This window comes from Dipodomys merriami, unplaced genomic scaffold (genome assembly GCF_024711535.1).
Source record: "Dipodomys merriami isolate MVZ:Mamm:240054 unplaced genomic scaffold, mDipMer1.0.p SCAF_25, whole genome shotgun sequence".
NCBI lineage: Eukaryota > Metazoa > Chordata > Mammalia > Rodentia > Heteromyidae > Dipodomys > Dipodomys merriami.
The window spans coordinates 8,979,084-9,003,256 of record NW_027203937.1 but is presented as its reverse complement, the minus strand read 5'-3'; the positions used below and the strand labels follow the sequence as shown (position 1 = coordinate 9,003,256).

The window sequence follows — 24,173 nt, the reverse complement described above, 5'->3', positions numbered from 1 at the left end:
TGTTCTATGGTGTAGTAGGAAAAGGAGAGTAACTAGAAGACAGTCCTGAATCTGAGGGCCAACTCTTGTTATTTAATAGCTATCTGAACTTGAATAAGTTACTCCATGTCTTCAGGCTCATTTTCTAATAGATACAATTTTAAAAAAACAAAGGGTGAACAAATGCAGCAGTGGTACTCAATAGGCACTATGTTGAAAATGAACTATACAACTTGTGGGTGGGAAAAGGAGGGGGAAACTGGGAGACAGCAAAGGAAGGGGTGATATTACCCAAAAAAAAAAAAAGGTACTCATTACCTGATTATGAAACAGTAACCCCTCCGTACATCACCTTAGTAACAATAAGAAAAATTTAATTTAAAAAAGTAAGGATAATGTACCTGTGCAAGTGCCAAGCAAGAGCCTGAAGTGGGGGCTTAGTGTATTGTTCATAGATTTTGGAAGTATAACCAGCACGTATTTCCTAAGTCTGAAATCACTGCCAAACACATGTACAAACAAATAGTTTATATCATGTCTAGAATTACCATTTTAAGAGTCAGAATGATTTTTTAAAATTGCAAAAATATGTTCTGAATGCTCACACGTAGCCGGGCGCCAGTGGCTCACACCTATAATCCTAACTACTCAAGAGGCTCAGATCTGAGGATTACGTTTTGAAGCCAGCCTAGGCAGGAAACTCCATGAGACTCTTATCTCCAATAAATTACTCAAAAAAGCCATTAGTGGCACTGTGGCTCAAGTGGTAAAGTGCTTCCCTTGAGCAAAAGAAGCTCAAGGATAGTGCCCAAGCCCAGAGTTCAAACCCCAGGACTGGTCAAGAAAAGAAAAAGAAATATGACTTGCAATCCAGGCACTGGTGGCTCATACCTATAATCCTAGCTAGCTATTCAAGAGGCTGAGATCTGAAGATCATGGTTCAAAGCCTGCCCAGGCAGGGAGGTCTATGAGATACTTACCTACAATTAATCACCAAAAAAGCCAGGAGTGGAGCTATGGCTCAAGTGGTAGAGCACTAGCCTTGAATAAAGCTCAGGGACAGCACCCATGCCCTAAGTAAAATCAGAGCTGTGGGGAAAGACTTGCAAAGCCATTTTTTTTTATTACAACTGTCTTGGAATCAGCTAGCATTAGCAAATATCTCAGTGGCAGTGAGAGCCTCTTATATACAAAATATGATACGGCTTGATATGTGATATGCTTTTCTTTGTGGCTTCTGTCCATCACTAAAGCTGTGATATGTGTAATATACCTACAGCACACATTCATTGCTGAATAAATTATGGATCTTTGAGAAATGCATAAACTGCAGAAATAGTTTTATGCATAAAAATTTTATATACTCTGATATATTTTCATCACACCCCATGTTAAAGATTATGAATCTATATTTCCACTTCAATGGCAGAATAATAAAATTTCAATCATGGTCCACAAAGCCAGGCTTCTGATAAAAGTGGTTAAAGACATATTCCTTTATCTGTACTAAGAACATATTATACAAAGAGAATAGAACTGCTTTCCAGGTACCCTCCCACTAAATCTCATTATCTGTCATAGAAGACAGAGGAATATAATCACACTTAGAATGATTGTATCACAAGATATTGTCTGTTCCTTGGACTCATTCCAGATATGAAGATAATCAGGTTATAAGCTAATTTCCATCTCCCAGGCCACTAATTTCCCTATTAATCATTTAAGACCCCTCCAAATTGCCTGCATTCTCCTATTGCCCCTTTTCCCCTATAAGAATGTAATGACATACAGCAATATTTCTCCATACATGTTAATATATTTGTTTACCTTTTCTCCTATTTAATCTGTCTGCTTTCAGTTTATCTCAGTGAACCTTCAGAGAGCAATGGGCAAGTTCTCCTTGCTCTTCTACGGACTGTATGCCCCAATGCAGCCCCGCTCAGAGAAAGCAAAGGAAATCAGACTTTAACAACCAACATTTTCCTGATTTAGGTGGTCCACAAAATATGAGCAACAAGCAAGATAATACAATGGACTTGACAGAGACATACAGCTGCTTTTCTGTCTCCAAGTGTGGCATTGCTGAGTAACTTGAACTGACATATGTAGAAGGATATGTGTATGTGTGTGTGTAACATATATATATATATATATATATATATATATATATATATCCATTTAGATATATTAGACAGCCACAGTAAATGTCTTATGGTTTGGTGTTTTCATTTTACAAAGAAGCCTCTGGAAATCCAAAACCATAAGACATTTACTGTGACTGTCTAATAAATACAGGTGAAACAGTTACCATAGAAGCAGCCTTTATTTTTTTTCTTAACTATTGTCTTGGTGCTAGGGATTGAACCTAGCACCTTACATGCACTTATCACAAATGCACATGCTCTATCACTGAGCCACACCCCCTACCAGAGTGGCCTTCAAGATATTTTTGTCAATGTTTCACTCTTCATCCTTCCCCTAACCCTCACCTATTAATACACAAAATAAAGAAAGAACAGGCTGGGAATGTGGCTCGGTGGTAGAGTGCTTGCCTAGCATGTATGCAAGCCCTGGGTTTGATTCCTCAGTACCACATAAACAGAAAAAGCCAGAAGTAGTTCTGTTACTTAAGTGGTAGAGTGCTAGCCTTGAGCAAAAGAAGCTCAGGAACAGTGCCCAGGCCTTGAGTTCAAGCCTCAGGATTGGCAAAAAATAAAATAAAATAAAAAGTAAAACATAGCCGGGTGCTGGTGGCTCACGCCTGTAATCCTAGCTACTCAGGAGGCTGAGATCTGAGGATCGCGGTTCAAAGCCAGCCCGGGCAGGAGAGACCGTGAGACTCCTAGCTCCAATAAACCACCAGAAAACCGGAAGTGGCGCTGTAGCTCAAGTGGTAGAGTGCTAGCCTTGAGCTGAAGAGCTGAGGGACAGCGCCCAAGCCCAGAGTTCAAGCCCCACAACCGACAAAAAAAAAAAAAAAAAAAAAAAAAGTAAAAAATAGGGAATGTGTCACTCCTCCATAACTCTTGCTGTGTTAAACATGTTGAGAAGGACCAGCCTAACCTTACTGCCACAGCTTCCAGACAACCAGAGAATTTTCATTTCAAATAAGTCTTCTTATCTAACTTTCTATCTTGTACTCCAAAAAGAAGTGAGAATTGAGGGGTAAGTTTCCACACTATCCCCACATCTCTCATACGTACGCCTTCTTTATCTCAATGTATGGGAAAAGACACGAATGCTTCAGATTTGAGAGGACAATATTCTAGATAAAAACATATGCATATGCCATGGAGAAGTATGGATGTTCACAGAACACTATTCCTGCTCTTAAAGAATATTCCTCTTTATGGGAATAATAATCTAGGAAGGGTGGTACACCCCTGTAATCCTGGCACTTGGAAGGAAGAGGCAGGTTGACAAGAAATCTGAGGCCATTCCGGGCTCAAAGCAAGACCTTGTCTCAAAAAGTGGGAAAAGGATAATAGAAGGATACAAAAAATCTATAGCTTGGGGCTGGGAAGGTATCTCCGTGGTAGAGTGCTTGCCTTGCATGCATGAGGCCCTGGGTTTGATTCCTCAGCACCACATAAGCAGTAAAGACCAGAAGTGGCACTGTGGCTTAAGTGGTAGAGCACTAGCCTTGAACTGAAGAGCTGAGTAACAGCACCCAGGCCGAAAGTTCAGGCCCCACGACCTGTCATCCTAAACCATGTGGAAGGTTCAAATTGGGAGAATTACAGTTCCAGCCCAAGCAGAAAACTCTCCAAGACTCCATCTCAACAGAAGGAAGCTGTCAAGGTGGTACATGCCTGTGATCTCAGCTTGGCAAGCCTAAAATATGTGGATCATGGTCCAGGTGGATCACAGACCAGGCACACACCCAAGCAGGAAGCAGACTCTATCTCAAAAATAACCAGTGAAAAGCTGGAGGCATGGCTCAGCACTAGAATTCCTGTACAAGTATAAGGCCTTGAGTTCAAATCCCACTACCACTAAAAGAAGAAAAACTACACCAAGACCAAAGTATAAAGAAAGATCTGATCAATCACACACTCTACATGCGACTGGCATGTATTTGAGATGGGACATAAGACAGGGATGGGAATGATAAAGCAACCAGAGGTCAACAGACATTTCAGACAAAGGGAACAATGTGGGCTAAGAAACAGAGACAGGAAAGCATATGTGGAGAGTAGATAAGCAAACTGGAAAGGTGGTCTGGGGTCATCATGAAAGGCTTTTAATGCTCCAGGACTTTGTTCTGAATAAAGCAAACAATAAAGAGTTATATAGACTCTGAGCAGAAGAGTGCCTAGAAGAGCAGAGAGGTGATTAGTGTGACAAGCCAGGGGAACAGCCGTGGAAGGGGCTCCTCAGAAAGCCGGGAGAACCCAGTAATAAGTGTGGGGACAGTAATAGATGGCTGCCCCAGGGGTCAGCCCTACGTGAGTGAAAATAACAGATAAGGACAGGAACGACCCAACCTGATCATTGCAAGGACCACAGGAGAAAGAAGAGCCACATATAATTAATATTTCAAGACATAAGGCTTCATCTCTCTCCTTCCTCTCAGGTCCGACATTCCTTCCTCATAAGGACCTCCCTAATATACAGGCTAGTCTACCCATTGTACTGCTTAAATGTATACACATCATCCTGCTTATTTCCTTCAAGCATTGTAATTTGCAATCATTTATTTGCTTGTTATATTTGGATTGCACAGCCAGAAAACAAGCATCACAGGAACAGTATACCTGTAGTCTCCAGTGCCTGGTATATATGTAGATTCTTGATCATTTTTTTGAATTGATAATTGGCTTACCAGGAAAAGTCTGGTTTTGACTCAGACCTAGAGAACTTTCACAAAGAAACATCAAAATCTCCCATCCTCAACTTCACCTTTGCAGAATGAGCTGTGGAGCTTTCCCCCTCCTGGTCTTTTGCTTACAGACCAGTTGGTAGGAAAAAAGGGGATTCTCTCTTCACTTCATTTTGCTTCGTGTTCTGTTATGATGTAAATATGTAAATATGTAGTTCTTTTGTAAATATGTAGTTCAATATTTCTGCTCTCTGTCTACTGTTGCTTCCAGCCCTGCCTTTCTGTACCACCTACTTCTCCCTACAGCTGTACACCTGAAGTTGTGCTTTCAGATTCATGGGCACAAAAAAGTGCTGTGTCTTAATTAGTCATTTCCCCATCTTTCTTCTAAACCCGACTCAAATATCCTATCTGGAAGCAAGTTCTGCTCTTTCCCCAAACTTACTTCTGCAACCTTCCACATCATTGAAAACAGCAATCCGATCTTCCAACTAATCATCTTGCAGTCATCCACTGCTCCTCTTTATCTCACACCCGACGTCTAATTCATCAAATACCCCTTCTCAGCTGTACCTTTAAAAATACCCTGAACTGCTACCAGCACAACTATGTTTATTGCAGCATTATTTACCATAGCTAAGATATGGAACCAACCGAGATGCCCCTCAGTAGATGAATGGATCAAGAAAATGTGGTATATATACACAATGGAATTCTATGCCTCCATCAGAAAGAATGACATTGCTCCATTTGTTAGGAAATGGAAAGACCTGGAAAAAATTATATTAAGTGAAGTAAGACAAGCCCAAAGAAACATAGGTCCCATGGTTTCCCTTATTTGCAATATCTAGTATATGTATGAGTACCTATGAGACACCAGCACCTGGCTAAGAACTAAATTCTTTCTATATAATGGCCCTTGTGTCCTCACACAGTCTGGCTCACCTTGCCATGCCCTCCTGCCCTTCTTCCCTACCAGTTGTCCCTTGGATATATCCCTCCATCCATACTGGCCTTACAGTTGCTCTTCCCAGACATACACTGAACTCTGAGCTTCTTATAATTGATCTTCCCTGTGTCTACAATGTTATTTCTCATGTCTAAAAAGCTCTTCCCTCAGTGCCTAGAACAGTGCCTTGCACACAATAGGCACATGAGTATATTTAGACACATATATTTGCAATGGTTTGGATGTGGTCTGTCCCCAAGGGCTCATGTATAAGCAGCTTGGCCCTCAGCATAGAGATGTTAGGAGCTAGTGGAATCTTTAAGAGGTAAAACCTATGGGAGTTAATTAGGTCACTGGAGGCACTGTCTACTGAGGAATTAACTCAGAGTTATTGTGAAAGTGAGTTGTTGTTGTTGTTCTCTTGCTTCCTGTCTCACTAAATAAGTGGCACCATGCTGTTTGTACTTTCTTCCTTTTTGGTAGTACTGGGGTTTGAATGCAGGCCTTGGCACTTAAGTATGCTTCTAGCCCGTTTTGCTTTATTCTTTGAATAGTTTCTCATCTCTGTCAGGACTGGCCTTGGGATGAGATTCTGACTATCCTTTTGAATAACTGGGATCAGAGAGGTGCACCACCATGACCAGCTTATTGGTTGTGATGAGGTTCAGCAACTTTTTTGCCTGAAGTGGTCTCATCCTCGATCCTACCAATTTCTACCTCCCAAGTAGCTGGAATTCAAATGGGCTATTTTTTTTTAAATCTTGCTGAAGCCCAGTAGTTTCACTTCTAAAAACAGTAGTTTCATTTCTACCCACAAAATGGTCATAAGGACTGAATGCAAAGAAATTTTTTTTTAAAAATAGACATAACAGATTTGTTACTACTTACTTTAGAATGCAGAGGGATCATGATGCCAGTGATAAATCATAGGTCTTAGAAACAACAGATTAAAAATTGCTACAAATATCCCTTAATGACTTGATTAAGTAAAATCTGTATGAGACACAATTAAATAATCTATTTCATCCAGGTGCTGATGGATCACACCTATAACCCTTGCTACTTGGGAGGCTGGGATCAAGAGGATTACCTTCTGAAGCCAGCCCAGGCATAACAACCAAGACCCCTTTTCAACCAATAGCTAGGTGTGGTGGCACAAGTCTGGCATGCCAGCTGCAACAGGAAGTGTAAGATAAACAGATGGTGTTCCAGTTATGCTTCTGGGTAAAAAGTAAGACTCTATCTCAAAATATTAAGTGAGGTAAACCAGACTCAAAGAAAAATAGGTCTCATGGTTTCCCTTATTTGCACAGTATGTCCTAGACATCTATTACCCTAATAGATGTCTAGGAAAAGCAAAAAAGGTCAAAAGGTATGTACATATGACCATATAAGATGATGTTAAGTGAAATGAAGCCCAAGATAGGGACACGGTGGGTTTTTTTTTTCTTTCTTGTTTTTTTTTAACATATTTATAATGTAGTATGTGATTTTTTTTCTTTTATATGCTCTTCTGCCACAGTATAACCCATTTTCACTGTATTTGATTCCGGTGCCCTGCATCTTGTATATACATTTTATAATTTGGGGACAGGAAGGGAAATAACAAAATGCTAAAATAAGGATACAGGTAGACCCATTGTAACAATGAGATGTACAAGATACTATGTTGAAAACAAACTTTACAACTTGGGGAGAGGGGCGAAAGGAAGGAGTTGGGGAGATGGGGAAGGAAGGGATGGTAGGGGAAAAACAAAGGAGGAGGTAACAATGCTCAATCGGAAATATACTCATTACTCATGTAACTGTATTTTTACAATTAAAAAAAAGTTTAAAAACAAAAAAAAAAGTATGGAACCAAGCACTGGGTGCCAGTAGCTTACACCTGTAATCCTAGCTACTCAGGATGCTAAGATCTGAGGAATGAGGTTCAAAGCCAGCCTGGGCAAGCAAAGTCCATGAGACGCTTATCTCCAATTAACCACCAGAAAAACTAGAAGTGGCACTGTGGCTCAAGTGGTAGAACACTCACCTTGAACTGAAGAGCTCAGGGAAAGCACCCCAAGTTCAAGCCCCATGACCGACAAAAAAAGGATAGAGGCCTGGTTCAATGGTACAGTATCCAGCAAGCATGAGATCCTGAGTTCAAACTCCAATATCACACACACACAAAAATTATGTTTCAAAAAGGAATTGTAATTCAAAACAGATATGTAGGGCCTGGTGAAGCATTTGTCTAGCCTAAGGAAGGAAGGAAAGAAGGAAAGAAGGAAGGAGGGAAGAAAGGGAGGAAGGAAGGAAGGAAGGAAGGAAGGAAGGAAGGAAGGAAGGAAGGAAGGAAGGAAGGAAGGAAGGAAGGAAAAAGGAAGGAAGGAGGAAGGAAAGATAGAGAAAAAGAGAAAGGGGGAAGGAAGGAAGGAAAGATTGTGAGCTATAAAGAAAGATATTTATAATTTTTCCTATCACACATTTTCAATTATTTTAAATTACTGAATAAGTAAGTTCCTTTTTATCATGTGTCTTAACATATATACATATCACATCAGTGAGCTACTATAAAGAGGAAACAGAAAATATTAGACATGCCTTACTCAGTGATATTTTTTAATGTGAGTTGTTGCCATATGCAATATGAGGTCCTTCCAAATACAATCATCTCTACCTCCCCAGGACCTAGCCCAGTGTCTGACAGAGAAAAGCAGACGCACTGAGTAGGTGGATAGGTGGGTAAGTCACCAGTGGAGTAAGTTAGTAATTAGTGCCATCTCTTCTTCCAGGCACTCCAAAACCAGTATTTTCTGTCTCCTGCCCCGGGAGTAGGTGCAGTAATATAACCAGTTCTGTTCCAAGGAATTGGGAAAGATGATAATATGTCATTGGCAAATTGGAATATTTATGTTAGATCTTCCACGTTCTTTTTCCAGGGATACAGCCATGAAAATATGTTGACAAGAAATCTCCATCAACTACCCAATCTCTGAGTGAACAAGTAAAGACTCCATACAGTAATTCTTGGATTGAATCGCTGAAATTTTAGAGAGTTTTCTTTTTCATTTGTTTGGATATTTTTGATAGTACTGGGTTAGAAGATAAGCTTAGGTCCATGCCTTGCTAGTCAGGTATTCTACTAGAAAAGTACCTGCTTAGTAAGTACAAGGCTCTAAATTCAAACCTCAGAGGACAAAAATTCAAAAATGGAACTAATTACCTCATGGGATAGTTATAGGGATTAAGAAAGTGAATACCTATCAAATATATAGCATAGTATCCAGGGCAGGTCAAGTTGTCAGTAAATAATAGGCAATTATTATTACCAATGTATTAGACACTTCTATGTTGTGTATTTCATTTTACTCTTCCATATATTACTCCTCACTTATTGTAATTTATGCTTATTTTTCCCATTCAAAGTTCTTTATTAAGAATCATCATATCAAGAAGACAAAATACATAAAAAGAACTACCAAGTTGAAGACATTATGGAAGGCACCAGAATGGAGTCAAACAGGAAGTACTGTCAAGTTGTATGCAAGTGTACACAATGTATTAACCGAAATATGTTATTTGCAAGGGAGAATTCAAAAGGTGTAATTCCTAAGAAAAACTAACTCACAGTCCAACAAAATGAATACCAGGAAATTGGTACTTCAAAGATAGGGGGAAGGGTGTCAGGGGAAGAGAAATAGACTAATGAAGACAGGAAGCAGGAGACTGTAGTCATCATATTCAATGCATATCCTACAAAATTAAGAAAGTGGAGGGGAAGGATCAGGTTGGGAGAGATGGGGAAGAATGATGAAAGGGGTGACATTTATCAAGATGCATTGTACTCATAAACTGATCTGTTGAATGGTAACTCCTTTGTACAACTAATTTTTTTTAAAGAAATATTATTGAGGTCTTTTCATTGCCTATATTTTTTCTTCTCCAATCTGCCGATAACCAAGAAAACTTTAAAATCTGAAATATAATGTTCTATATAAACACGGTATCAGAGGTAGAGTGACTAATTTTTAACGTAAATATACTTTGTAAAATATGGATCTGTCCAGGTACCGTTTGAAGCCAGTCTGGAGAGGAAAGTCCATTAGAATCTTACCTCCAATAAACTATTCAAAAAAGCCAGAAGTGACTCTGTGGCTCAAGTGGTAGAGTACTAGCCTTGAGCTCAGGGACAGTACCCAAGCCAGAATTCAAGCCCTAGTACTGACAAAAAAAAAAAAAAAAGGACAATGGATCTGTATCTTATTCAAAGTCATGATGGAAATACTATCTAGGTCCAATTTACCAAAAGCAATTAATGTTTCAGCAAAAGCCAGAATTTGTGCCCACATCCACACTGCTTGTATACATTGCCCTATAGACAAGAGCCACTAGCAGACAGAATGGTAGGTAGCAGAGTCAGCAGATCTAATCCTCTTATCTATCTTACAAGTTATCATAATGAAACCCAGGGTTATGTAACTGGTCCAATCAACATAATTTGGTGGCAGGGCTGATACTAAAACATAAGCTGAAAATAACTTCTACAGAAATTATATGTTAGCTTTAGCTGGTAAAACATTAAAAACTGGGCTGGAAATGTAGTTTAGTGGTAGAGTGCTTGCCTACCACGCATGAAGTCTTGGGCTCGATTCCTCAGTACCACATAAACAGAAAAATACAGAAGTGGTGCTGTGGTTCAAGTGGTAGAGTGTTAGCCTTGAGCAAAAGAAGCTCAGGGACAATGGCCAGGCCTGGGTTCAAGCCCCAGGACTGGGGGGAAAAAAGGCATTAAAATCCCAGCTATCAGAAAGACAGTGTCAATATGATATACACAGAGAGGACTCCAATGGTGTGACCTTTGAACAACTAATTTACAATTTAACAAAATGAATACCAGGAAGCTGGAACATGTATTGTAGATGGAGGTGAAGTGGGGAACAGAGAAATGAATAGAAAATGATGGGCAAATGCAGTCATAATATTCAATGTGCCTAGTGAAAATGAGTTAGGTAAATAGAGGGGATAGGCAGGGTTGGGAGAGATAAAGAAGAACAAAAAAAGATTCATTGTACTCACAAATTGACATGTTGAATTGAAATCCCTTTTGTACAGCTACTTAAACATAATTTTAAATGTTATCATTTTAGTATTGCTATCAAGAACAGAAAGTAGTTCTAAAAACCTAAAAGAATTTTACTCCCATATTTTTTCTTCTCATTTTACCAAAACTCAAAATAACATGTAAAAAAAATACCAGAAATAGCCTGATGCATTTCTTTGGTGTGTCAGGTCTCTCTCTCTGTCTCTCCCTGTGTGTGTGTGTCTCTGTCTCTGTCTCTGTCTCTGTCTGTCTCTCTCTCTCTCTCTATACACACACACACACACACACACACACACACACACACACACACACACAAGGCAAAAAAATTAGTCACATGTGAAGCTGGAATGTGGCTTCAATGAGAGAGCACCTGCCTAGCAAGCACCAAGTACTGAGTTCAAAACTCCAGTACCACCAAAATAAGTTAAAAATAAGCCACATATATATTATTTGTGAAACAGAAGTTTCGTTACAAAGATTTTCATATTTTGCAGAATAGCTTTTAACTATTAGAAATTATTTAACTATTATAATCTGAGTTAGAGGTAGTAAACAAGTGCATTGAGAAATTGCATAACATAAAATAATTAAATATTTACTGACTGTTAAGATATGCACTGTGTAAGTTAAGCACATACATACCTCCTCATTTCACAACAAACCTGTGAATTGGGAAGTGTAATTATACCTATTTTGCTGAGTAATTTGTTGTTACTTAGATAATGGCAAAAGCAAAATTCATTCTCAAAATGGTTTCTAAAGGCTGTTGATCTTAACTAACTACTGTCATATGCAAATTTTATCAAGTTCCCTACCCACTATAATTTAGATCAAAGTCAATCCATCACATCTAAGAAGTGGGTTACATAACCCCAAGTCTCTAATCCAAGAGCGAAATCAATTTAGAGTTCACATATTTGTGACTGTAAACTCAAGGCCTAAGAGGAAAGCCATCAGTATAAACCAATAATGAGAAGGGGAGAAATATAAAGAGGAGAGAAAAAGGAAAAAGGTCAATATTAATATGCTCTTCTAAAGGACCCAATACAGATGCATTTTACTAGACACCAGGGCCATACGGCAAAAGTAGAAAAGGGAACCCAGACAGAAATGGAAAGAACTGTACACAAGTCAAAACAAGTTGGCACAATCATGTGATTACCCTGGCACTAAGAAAGGAGCTGTGAAAGGCTCTGCAAGAGGTAGTGTCCATGAGTACAATGCTGAATCAAGACATAACTGATTTCTAACACAAACACATGCGTTTAAATAGGGACAGTCTGCTACATAAGACTGACCACTAGTTTCCAGAAGAGCCATTACCACAGCAGTCACATAATCTGGATCAGTCTGAAATGCATAATCACCAGGAAGAATATGGTTTAGGAAAGAGTAGGGAAGAAATTAACATTTTCTTTATTAAGTTCCTCTGAAGTTTTTCCATGTGCCAGACTCTGTGCATGTTATTTTCAATGTCACTGCATTTAATACTGGTAACTCTGGTAGATGAGATGATTACTTTTATTTATCAACTTGTCCAGGCCATGATGCCCAGATGGTGGGTCCAACACTATTTTGGATATTTTTGTGGGGGATTTTTTAAAATGTAATTAACACTTAAATCAGTGGACTACTCTCCCGGTTTGGCTGGACCTCTCATCCAATCAGTTTAAGGCCTTAATGACTTTTAGCAAGCAGGCCAATTAAGCCAGAAGACTCAAACTGTAGCTCTTCCTTGGGTCATCAGCCTAATCAGAAATCTGGATTTATAAAACTTCCACAATTAGTAGGGTACCAGTGGCTCATACTTTTGTAATCCTAGCTACTCAGGAGGCTGAGACCTGAGGATTGTGGTTTGAAGCCAGCCTGGGCAGAAAAGTCCGTGAGACTCTTATCTCCAATAAACTACTCAGAAAGAGTTGGAAGTGGCACTGTGGCCCAAGTGGTAGAGCACTGGCCTTAAGCACAAAGAGGCTTGGGGACAGCGCCCAGGCCCTGAGTTCAAGCCCCAGAACCAGGAGGAAAAAAAAAATCCACAATTATATGAATCAATTACTTAGACTAAATCTCTATTAATAGAGAAACCTCACTCTCTCATCTGTTTTCTTAGATTGTAAAATCAATAGCGGGAAAGACATTCTACTATTCTCTTTCTCTAAAGAACCCTAAAAAAGACAGCCTAACAGAGTCCATTCTTCCCATTGAGAAGGACCTCAGGTCTCTTTCTAGCATGAGGAGCTTGGCGAAAGGGGAAAGCAATAAGCAGTGAATCTAGGCACTTGTGGCACACACCTCTAATCCTAGCTACTCAGAAGGCTGAGCTCAAAGGATCACAGTTTAAAGTCAACCAAGGTAGGAAAGACTGGAGACTTTTATCTATGATTACCATCAAAAAAGTCAGAAATGGAGCTGTGGGTCAAGCAGTAGTGCACTAGCTTCAATCAAAAAAAGCTCAGGGACAGGTCCTAGGCCATGAGTTCAAATCCTAGGACCAGCACACCAAAAATCAAGCAGCAGTAAAGCACTGCTTTCTCAAGTCAGGTACCCTAGATATCTTGTTATCACACTGACATCACAAGTACCCAGAATGACATGGGCACATCCTTCCTGTGATATCCTGATGTAGCTATATCAGGTAAAAAGAAATCACATATTCCTACTAACTCAATATTTGAGGACTTTTACAAAAAAAAAAAAAAAAAAAGGAAGAAAATAATTGCTAAAAAAAAATTGAATTAGGACTGGGAAGGTGGCTCAGTGGTAGAGCGCTTGCCTTGCATACATGAGACCCTGGGTTCGATTCCTCAACACCACATAAGCAGAAATGGCCAGAAGTGGCGCTATGGCTCAAGTGGTAGAGTGCTAGCCTTGAGCTGAAGAGCTGAGGAACAGTGCCGAGGCCCAGAGTTCAGGCCCCACAACTGATTTAAACAAAAAAAAAAATTGAAGAATGAGGCCAACTAGAACATATTATAAACGTGTGGAAATGCAACAATGAAATCCTCATCTGTATAATTAATGTAATTTTTGAAAAATGCAGAAGCAACAAAATTTTTTTAATTGTTAAATGATAGTCTTTGCTTGTTGGTGTACTCTTTAGTCATTCACTCCCTTAATTATGATAACAATTTCACAACTATTTATTTTATGCTTTGTAGCTTGTTTATACTTTTTTTTGGGGGGGGGGGGCAGTCCTGGGGTTTGAACTCAGGGCTTGAGCACAGTCCCTGAGCTGCTTCTGCCAAGGCTAGCACTGTACCATCTAAGTCACAGCACCACTTCTGGATTTTTCTGTTTATGTGGTACTAAGGAATCAAACCCAGGGCTAGCTTGGCTCCTCAGGCTAGAAGGAAGCCTGAGGTCCTTCTCAATGGGAAGGAGAATGGACTGTTAGGCTTTATGTCTTTTGGGCTATTGATTTTACAATGCTAAGCAAACACTCTACCACCAAGCCACATTCCCAGCCTACTTTTGGTTTTTGTGGCTCACTATTGTAGCCCAAGCTGGCCTCAAACGCCCCATTCTCCTGTATCACTCTGGTCAGTACTGCAACACTATGTTTATTCCTTTTTATTGTCTTTAAAATAGGATCTTGCTACATATGAGTCTGGCCTTGAATTTGCAATCCTACTGTCTCTGCTTTCCAAGTTCTGGAATTACAGGCTTTGTCACCACACCCGGCAAATATTTATTCTTAAATGTTTAACAAAGTTCCAAAACAACACTTCCTACTAGCTATAGGTGGCAAGAGATGCAATAACATGGAATCAAGTTGTTAAGTAAGAATGGAATCAAGGGTCACCATGCTCTCAGGCTGAAGGAACTGCTTACTTTTTACCGTATTTCTTGATTACACTTTTAGTCGACTTTCCACCACACACACACACACACACACACACACACACACAGACACACACACACACAGACACACACACAGACACACACACAGACACACACACACACACACACACACACACACACACACACACACACACACACACACACACACACACACACACACACACACACACACACACACACACACACACACACACACACACACCCCTTTCCCCCCAAATTTCATCTTTTTGTTTCTGCTTGAAAGCCATATTTCCCCCATTTCCTTGGCCTGCTGCTTGAGATTTTAGGAGCTTCTGTTTCTTGCAATCCTTTGTGCTGGATACTTGCTGGTCTTTCTCCAACCCTCCTCCAAAACTGGAAATGTAAAACCCTTATACTTTTTATAAGTTCTTTTAGGAACTAAAAGGTGCAATCTAGCTGGAGGGACACACACAAACTGGTATATAGGCAAAATGAAAAAAAAGACTAACTAAATTGCCCTAAAAAGACAAGGTTTCACAGAAGGTGTGACCCTTCAGCTGAGAAAGAATAAGGGTAGTGTAGAAGATAGGTGGTATTACAGACAGAACTTCTCAAGAAGCCAATTTTGCTGGAATCTGTTGCTCCATGTGGCTAAGAGGAAGTGTGTGGGACTTGGGCCAGGAGACAAGGCATCAAGCTGGAAATGCAAGCTGGTGTTATGCAGTGAGAACCAATGGATTCGATGCCAAGAAGTTTGGTCTTTATCTGCAATCACAGTTAGGAAGGAATTTTAAGCAGGGGATAGACAACTCCATGGACTAAGTAAGTCTATTTACAGAAGCCATTCCATAAAATGTCCTTCATGTGCATGTAAAGAAAGCTGGGAGGCTTGTCACTTGGACAGCTATAACAGACAAACCATGATAAAATCTGATAAAAAAAATCTTAAATAGAAACTGAGCCTTAATTATATTAATGATTTTATTATAAAAGACATAAAAGAGTTTGGTATAGTGATGCACACCTGTAACCACAAGTGTGGGAGTCAGAGGCTGGGGAATTACCAAGTTCAAGGCCATCCTGGATTACACAGCAAGGTTCTATCCCAAATAAAAGCCAAAGGTTGGAGAAGTAGCTAATGATAGTGTTTGCTTCATACTGTCAAGGCCTTGGTTTGATCCCAAACACTACAAATTAAAGTTGAGTTACACACAGTCAGAACTAAAAATCCATGGTTCAGAAACTGACAACCACTCTGAGTATATAATGAAAACATGTTTAAAGTTTTCTAATGTAATAAAACCCAATTAGAGTGTATGTTAGGAAATTATTATAGTAATAAATATATGTGGAATCTGTGTCTAAAGTACAAAAGTAATACCAAATTGGGAATAGGTAAATTAGTAAACCCAAACATAATTTGGAAATCACCAAAAGTAGACAAAGACCCAGTTTTAAATTATATTTCTAAAGAGTGAAAGGGATAGCAAAGGCAACTAAAACAAAGAACCATAGATCAGGAATAAATCATTCATTCTCTTGTAGCTTTTCATCACCCTCCCTCCTTTCTGCTGATTGTTTCTTTTCATCATCCCTAGAGATTTTATAAATCTTCTATTCCAATAGTTTTTCCTCCAATTCAACTTTTAGTGAGAAGATGCAGCAAAAAAAAAAAACTGTATGAAAATTATCAGTATCTGAAACAAATCGTTTAAATAGGGATACAGGTGGACCCACTGCAACAATGAGATGTACAAGATGTTATGTCGAAAAAGGAACTTTACAACTTTGGGGGGGGTTAGCGGAGAGGATTAGGGGGGAGGGTGGGAAGGGATGGGAAGGGGAAACAAAGGAGGAGGCTACAATGCTCGGTAAGAAATGTACTCATTATCTTGCCCATGTAATTGTAACCCCTCTGTACAGTATTTTCACAATAAAAAAATAAAAATAAAAATAAATAAAAATAAAAAAGAATAGTTTGATATTATAAAATCTATTATCATCAGTCCAAACTTTGATATATTCATGGAAATGTGGGGTTTTTTTTTAGTTCCCAGTACAAAGGACATGCCTAAAATCCTAGTTATTCAAACTGAGATCTGAGGATGGAGGTTCGAACCCAGCCCAGGCAGACAAATCTGACTCTCATCTCCAATTAACTAGCAAAAAAGCATAAAGTCTGAGAGGGAGGGGGAAAAAAGGAGAAAATAGAAGTTGGATCAAAAGGTAGTGTGACCCTGACCTACACCTCACCTCAAAACCTGACTTGTGCCTACAACTTACTTTATGAGTACAGGCTATATGGTTCCGTCTTAGAGAAGAGGAACTATCAAAAATTCTATTTAAAAAATGGGGGAGGAGGAAGAGTGGGTATAAAATCAACTTCGAGCTAATCCTGAGATGACAGGCTGGCCCTTTTGCATTAATATTCTACAGTATCTAATAGGAAAAGGCATAATTTCTGTGCAGGGATGCCTTTTGGCAGGAGCCCAAGGATGTCACTCAACCGTTTCGATTTGGAAAAAGTCAAAGGAGTTTGGATTGAGGCATCTCAAAGCAGGAAATTTTCAGAAACACAGAGATTCTTAAAGATACAGGGTGAGAGCGATTCCCGGGAGAGCTTAGATCGGTATCAAACGATTGATAAGGGGCGGGGATAAATGTTGAGCTGAGGGGATTCCACCACCTGTTGGACCGCACAGGTTTCCCCGCGGCATCGGGGAGGAGTCGGGGACTCCAGAGCTGGCTCCGGTACCCGGCTCCACGGGCAGGAGGGGATCCCGGCGGTTGAGATCTGGGACCTCGAAGCCCTCCCCGCCCGGCTCCCCTTACCTTCTGATGGAAGTAACGAACTGAGTAGTTCTTAGCTACCGTGTGGCGGGGTGTGGGTTTGGTTGGTGAGTGGAGGCTGCCGAGGGCCCTCGAAGCCGGGTGGACGGCGGGGGCGGCCCCCGGTGCCAGCAAAGGCAGGAGCAGGAGCAGGAGGACCGGGCGGCCCATGGCTCCGGCCGGCGGCAGCGAGGCGGGCGGGAGGCTCCCCCCCAGCGCAGCAGCGCGCAGCCTTAAGCCCGGCCCGGCCCCCGCAGCTCCGCCCGTCCGTCGCAGACCCGCTCCTCCCCCGGGAAGCCCACAGCCCGGCAGCCGGCTCCGCCGCGGTCCTCCGAGGGCGCCGCCTCCACGCCACGCCCCCCCTCGTGCCACCCTCCCCACCCCACCCCCCGTTTTAGGGCCTACCTTCGCCGCGCCCGCACGCCAGGTCGGCCGGGGCCACCGCCTCCCCCGAAGCCCCATCCCGCCCTCACCGACGGCACCCCGCCAGGCCGTCCTCCCCGGGGTGGTGCTCCATCCCTGACTTCACTGTCACCACCCAACGCGTCCCGCCACGGGGCGTCCCGCCACGGTCCCCGGCCCTCCGCAAGACCTCCAAAGGGTAACAGTAACGACGGCTGGGAGAAGTTTATTAGCAGCTCCGTCGGTCATGAGCACACAGGCACCGATCGCCTCATCTAAGCCGGCCCCGCGCTGCCCTCCCGTGTCTCGTGAGCCGCTGTCGCCCCCCCCCCACACACACACCCCTGATGATGGGGACGCGGGCTCCGGATGCGGGCGCCAAGTGCTGGACCACGCCGGCGGCGGGAGTGCAGCGCGGCTCCGCACACCGATCCGCACCAACTCCACGGGACCGCCACTCCAGACTCGGCTCCCGGCACCTGGTACCCCGCCGCCAAGCCCAACCGCTCCCACGGGGACTCGGTTCTGGGGTCAACCAGAACAACCCAACACTGCTGGCAAAGCCCGTCGTCCCCCCACGCGGGGCCGCGGGAGTCCCCGCCCCGCCGGCGGGCCCCGCCCCCTCCGCTTCACCTGGCTTCCGGTAGCCCGCTGCAGCCCCGCCTCCCGCCAGCGTCTCTGCCCCGTCCACACACGCACGCGCGTGCGCACACACACACACATACACGGAGGAGCAGCGGCCCCGCCTGCCTTCCCGGGGGCGCCCAGCCCTCTGCCACCCGGCCTGCACCCCCTGTTTCACTCCGCCTCATCCCTGCGTCCAGCTTCAGAGCTTGCACTACAGCACCGGCCCCGCCCCGCTCCCTGAGGAAAATGGTTGCTCCCCTCAAGCCCCGCCTCTCCACACAGTTGGACGAAAAAGGCCGCTTCCGAACGCTCTCCAGATTTGGCTACTAGCTAAGCGTCTCTCCCGCAACGCCTTTTCTGATTGGGTCTGAGAAAGCCGCGTCGTGACGTCATTTCCGGCGGAAGGGGGCGCGGGAGATTCGATTGGTGGGAGCTGGTGGTGTCGCTGCCGGGTTCAGTCGCCCGGCGCTGCTCGGCCTCTGCCCGGGCGGCTCCCCAAGTTCTCCGCCTCAGGTGAGGAGTTGCGGGAAAGGGGCTCTTGGCGAGCGCCCGAGGGTGGCGGACAACTGTGAGTCTGCGTTTCACGTCGGGCGGCCATGACGGTAAAAGGGCGTGCTGCTCGGTGCTGCCTGCGCGCCGCGCACGTTTGTTTATTGACATGTCCTGTGTTGGATGGACGTTTTTCATACTAGGGAGAGCTTGGCTATGTGCAGATAATGACCATGCAGTGTTGCGCGCTGCGGAACGGGGGTCTCTTTCAAAGTGTGAGGCTTTCGGCGAGAAAAAGGACCTCGCAGAAAGGACTAAAGAGATGTCCAGGAACGTTTATTGGGGTGCCTGGTCGGGATCAGAGAGGTCGCACTGAGCTCAGTGGCAGCAGAGCTTTCTTAGGTTGGGGTACAGGCGGAACTTGTAGGGAGCGGGGACTTGTGGCACGTAGCTTGTCTTGCCAGTTGGAGCGGTCTTAGGCCAGCGCAGTCGCAGAAGGGTTGACTCGGAGGGTGTTTGGGTTCGGGACGTGGTCTTTCTGGACAGCGGCCTGTTTTCCCCTCACGGCCTGACATTTTTCCCCCGGCTGCCTACTTCCTCCAGCGACCTGACACAAAGTGCCCTGAGAGCACGAAGACAATACCCGAGCGAGGTGCTTGCTCAAACCAGGAGCTTGAGAGTTTCCTAGAACCCCCTTCCTCATCGCCCACCTCCGTAGCTCAGATCCCTTTTCCCTCTCCACTGTTTACCCGGCATGGCTGTAGTTCCACCCCAAGACAGCTTCGTAGCTGTGGGTAGTAGCCTCCCGGCTGTTTCTCCGGCCTTACCAGGCCACGTTCCAATCGGATCTCCACATTCATAACCTGATAAAGTGCAAATATAATCCTGATACTCCGCTTTTAAAACACGTCTGCTGCTTCTGTTTGCCCTTAGGTGTGAGTCTGAAGTCCTTGATGCAGTTTACAAGCCCATTCTTGTCTGACCCCTGCCTGCCTCTCCAGCTTCAGTGATTTTCCACACTCTAGCTAGTCAGCTCCAGCAATACACAAAATCTATTTATTACTGGCATCGGTATTATTTGTGGTCCTGGGATTGAACCTAGTGGCTCTCGCACATATCAGCTACCAGTGAACCATGACCCTGAGCCCCCAAATGCCTTTCTTGTTCTTCAAGAACATCCCTTACTTTGAGGTCTTCAAGAACATCCTCCCTTACTTTGAGGTCTCTGCTAGCCCTATTCCCAACATAGCTTGTCCTTACTCATTCCTGTTTCTCATTTTGAAAATAATTTTTTTTTAAAGATCAAGCATCCTTTTTCCTAACCCCAGAAGCCTTGAGTCTTAGGGAACTAAGTAATTTTTCACTCACTATACAGTACATTAATTGCTTCTCCCCTCTCCCTGCCAAAGGGAGCTTTTTTTTTTTTCCTACCCCGCCTTGGGGCTTGAATTCTGTGCTATCATTGATCGTTTTGCCTCAGGCTAGCATTATACCATTTAAGCCTTCATTTTGGTGCATTTTTTTTTTCAAGTGCTTTCCTCTAGACCAACAACTGCCTGGGTTACAATAGTGAAAGGATATATTCCTCTTGTGATTACTGTGGAACTAAGGAAGTGAATAACAGAGCCTGGTATGCAGGAGAGAGTTAGTCCAAAGGATCAGGAATTTGAAACCTGCCTGGGCCACATGGCAAGACCCTGTCTTAGTGGGAGAATCAGAAAATGAATAACAGAACTTTGAGATTTGGTTGGACTGAGAAAACCTTGAGGAGATTAATAGTTAAAAAGATAACACTCAGGCTGGGAAGTTGGCTCAGTGGTGAGCGCTTGCCTTGCATGCCTGAGGCCCTGAGTTCAATTCCTCAGCACCACATAAGCAAAAAGAAAAAAGCCAGAAGTGGCGCAGTGGCTCAAGTGGTAGAGCGCTAGCCTTGAGCTGAAGAGCTGAGGGACGGCGCCCAGGCCCAGAGTAAGGTAATGATCAATCCTTAAAAGATAGGCAAGAGCTTGACACCTTAGTATTCATGACCCTGAGAAAAGACCAGTGGTGCTGGAACATTTTCAGAAAAGGCAACTGTAGGAGATATGTCTAGGGAGGCAGGCGTGCACTAGAGATCATACGGTTTAAAAGGCTAATGTAGCATCATGAACAGGAGATGCTGGTGATTTGTAGTAATGTAATAATGTATCGTATGCAAGAGGGAATGAATGCTGCTTTATTGTTTTGTTTTGTTTTTCTGGAACTAGTATTTGAATTCAGCTTTGCACTTATTTGACTTGCTCACTTGGCTGACACTCTATCATTTGGGCCATGCCTCCAGCCCAGCTTTTTGGTGGTTATTTTGGAGATGGAGTTTCATGAACTTTTCTGCTTTGGCTGGCTTCAAACTGAGATTTCCCTCAGACCTCAGCCTCCTAAGTAGCTAGGATTACAGGCATGAACCACTGGCACACAGGGATGGTTTAAAATGTAGCAGTGATTCAAGGACTTAGTGATGGATGCGAGGAAAAAGGAGAAATAAATGATGTGTTCCCACATATCTGGCTGGCCTTGTGACTGGTTAGAGAATAGTGCCATTTGCTGAAATGGAAAACATTTTTTAGAAAGATTTGAAGGGAAACTTAATTCAGGTTTTATTGCCTTTTGCTCCTTGCAATATTAATGAGATAAAATTGGCCCTTAGATAAGTAGTTGCAATATAGAAGTCTAAAGTTTGAATATACTTTTTTTGTGGGCGGAGTAGTGGGGATCTTGTTAGTGTTTTGGGTTTTGTTGTTGTTTCATTTGTCTCTTCATTGACAGTTAAACATTGTATGAGCCCCGTAAGTCATATATTACTGAACATTAGAGCCTAGTTTTGTTTCTTCTTTGATGTTTTGTTTTGTTCAAGTTTGTCAGGTAAAATAAAAATAGTAAACTAATAATATTGGCCTTTTCAGTTCCCACGTTTACTAGTTTTTAGACATAATTAGTCCACTAGAGGGCAGTAAACCCTTAGATATACAGTGACAATTTATCTTTCAAAGAACAGCAATTAGTGCTTGCATAATTGATTTACAAACAATCCCAATATCTCATGCTTGTTTTTTTTTCATGTGTTAGTAACTTGTGTGTCCAATTATGCAGGAAACATTAAGATATGAAATGTCAGTTTAAATTATCCTACCATACTTATTTTGTTCTAGTCATTTTACAGATTTAATCTATTTCCTAAAGCTAGCATTTGGTAAGTCAGGTACAGAATAGTTTAGAACAATATAGAATTTCACTTTAAGGCCCTAAAAAAGATACTCTGTCTTCTATCTTCTACTCTATATTGTGATATAACCACTATTGTGAAAAAATTAGGCATATGCAATTAGCTGTAATAAGTATTAAGTATATATATGGAGCTCCTCTGATTATGTCACATGCAAATGTAAGATTATTTTGTAATTTTTGTAAAGTTGTGTTTTATAATCAATGGTATACAGCAAACCTGGCTAATGAATAGAAAAGTAAAGAATAATAAAGAAGGTAGATAGCTATATCAGATTGACAGTTTTTGAGCCTGGCACCTGAAATAGAAGTTACCTTTTTAGGATTTTTTTCTACTTCTGGAAAATGGCATGAAACAGATAAATGTACTGTAATGTGTTAAGTGTAAGAGAGCAGGATCACTTAACTGAGAAAACTTTCTCAGCAAGTCTCTTAAACATAACCATAAAGAATAAGCAGGAAGAATGAGCATTTTAGATAGGAAAAGAAGAAGAAGAAAAGTGTAAGCACAGAAATGTGACTCTCTTGGGCAGGAGGTGAGGAACAGAACTCAGAATGACATTTTCGTTTTCCTTTTTTTTTTCTTTGAGATCTGAGACTGAGATTCGAACTTGGTACTTCATGCTTTCACTCTACCAACTGAGTTATGCCTTCAATACCCAGAACCATTATATATTCCTGATAATATAATTCACTAGCACATAAAGACCAAGGAAGAAAATTAAGAGAAAAAGCAATAGGCAGACAGCCAAGCAAGCAAGAGGCCCAGAGGCAATTCTAATTGCCTCAAAGAAAGCAGTTGGGAAATAAAACTAAACAGAAGAAACAGGAAAACCAGAGGACTTTGGAAAATAATATTTTAAAAGCATAGCGGATTCCATTGTGTATATAGACCACATTTTCTTGATCAATTCATCTACTGAGGGGCATATGGGTTGGTTCCATATCTTAGCTATCGTAAATGATGCTGCAATAAACATAGTTATGCTGATAGCTTTAGTGTGGTCTTGTTTGTGAATATTTGGGTAAATGCCCAAAAGTGGGATTGCTGGGTCATAGGGGAGCTCTATGTGGAGTCTTTTGAGGAACCTCCATACTGCTTTCCAAAGTGGTTGAACAAGTTTACACTCCCACCAACAACGCAGTAAGGTTCCCTTCTGTCCACAACTCCTCCAGCATCTGTTGTTATTAGAGATCTTGATTATAGCCATTCTAACTGGGGTGAGGTGGTATCTCAATGTTGTTTTGATTTGCATTTCTTTTATGGCTAGGGTGTCTATTGGCTATCCTTCTTTCCTCTAAAGAGAAGTTTCTCTTTAAGTCTTTAGCCCACTTATTTATTGGGCAGTTGTTTCTTTGAGGATTTGTTGTTGGGGGATTTAATTTTTTGAGTTCCAAGTATATTTTGGATATGAGACCCTTGTCCGTTGAATGGCTATGCCTCCATCAGAAAGAATGACATTGCCCCATTTGTTAGGAAATGGAAAGGCTTGGAAAAAATTATACTAAGTGAAGTAAGCCAGGCCCAAAGAAACATAGGTCCCATGGTTTCCCTTATTTGCAATATCTAGTATATGTCTGAGTCAAGCAGAAAAGGTCAGATAAGGTGATGTTAGGGAAATGAACCCTAAGATATGTATTCAAATGTTTTTTTTTCTTTCATGTGATTGTTTCTAACACATTTATAAGATTATTTCTTTGTTGCTTTGTATGTCCCTCCCCCACAGTATAACCCCTACTTTCACTGTATTTGATGTCGGTATAATTTGTGGAGGGGAAGGGAAAAAACAAATAGTTTAAATAGGGATACAGGTGGACCCATTGCAACAATGAGATGTACAAGTCGTTATGTCGAAAACAAACTTTACAACTTTGGTGGGGGGGGGGGGAGCAGGGGAGGATGGGAAGGG

At 42.1% G+C, this 24,173-nt stretch overlaps 2 protein-coding genes across 5 annotated transcripts in view; one reads left to right on the top strand and one right to left on the bottom strand.

The window, feature by feature from the left end:
* The window catches only part of Prcp (prolylcarboxypeptidase), a 66,338-nt gene extending 48,593 nt beyond the window's left edge, over positions 1 to 17,745 (bottom strand). The window contains exon 1 of the mRNA XM_070034903.1: positions 17,491 to 17,745. Coding sequence (XP_069891004.1) covers positions 17,491 to 17,658 — 168 coding nt within the window. The 5' untranslated portion in view covers positions 17,659 to 17,745. The remainder of the gene's footprint in view (positions 1 to 17,490) is intronic.
* A 1,205-nt stretch (positions 17,746 to 18,950) lies between these two features.
* Ddias (DNA damage induced apoptosis suppressor) overlaps positions 18,951 to 24,173 on the top strand; it is a 31,426-nt gene continuing 26,203 nt past the window's right edge. For all 4 annotated transcript variants that reach the window (XR_011374940.1, XR_011374941.1, XM_070034902.1 and 1 more), the window contains exon 1: positions 18,951 to 19,029. The gene's annotated coding sequence lies outside the window, so the exon portion shown is untranslated. The remainder of the gene's footprint in view (positions 19,030 to 24,173) is intronic.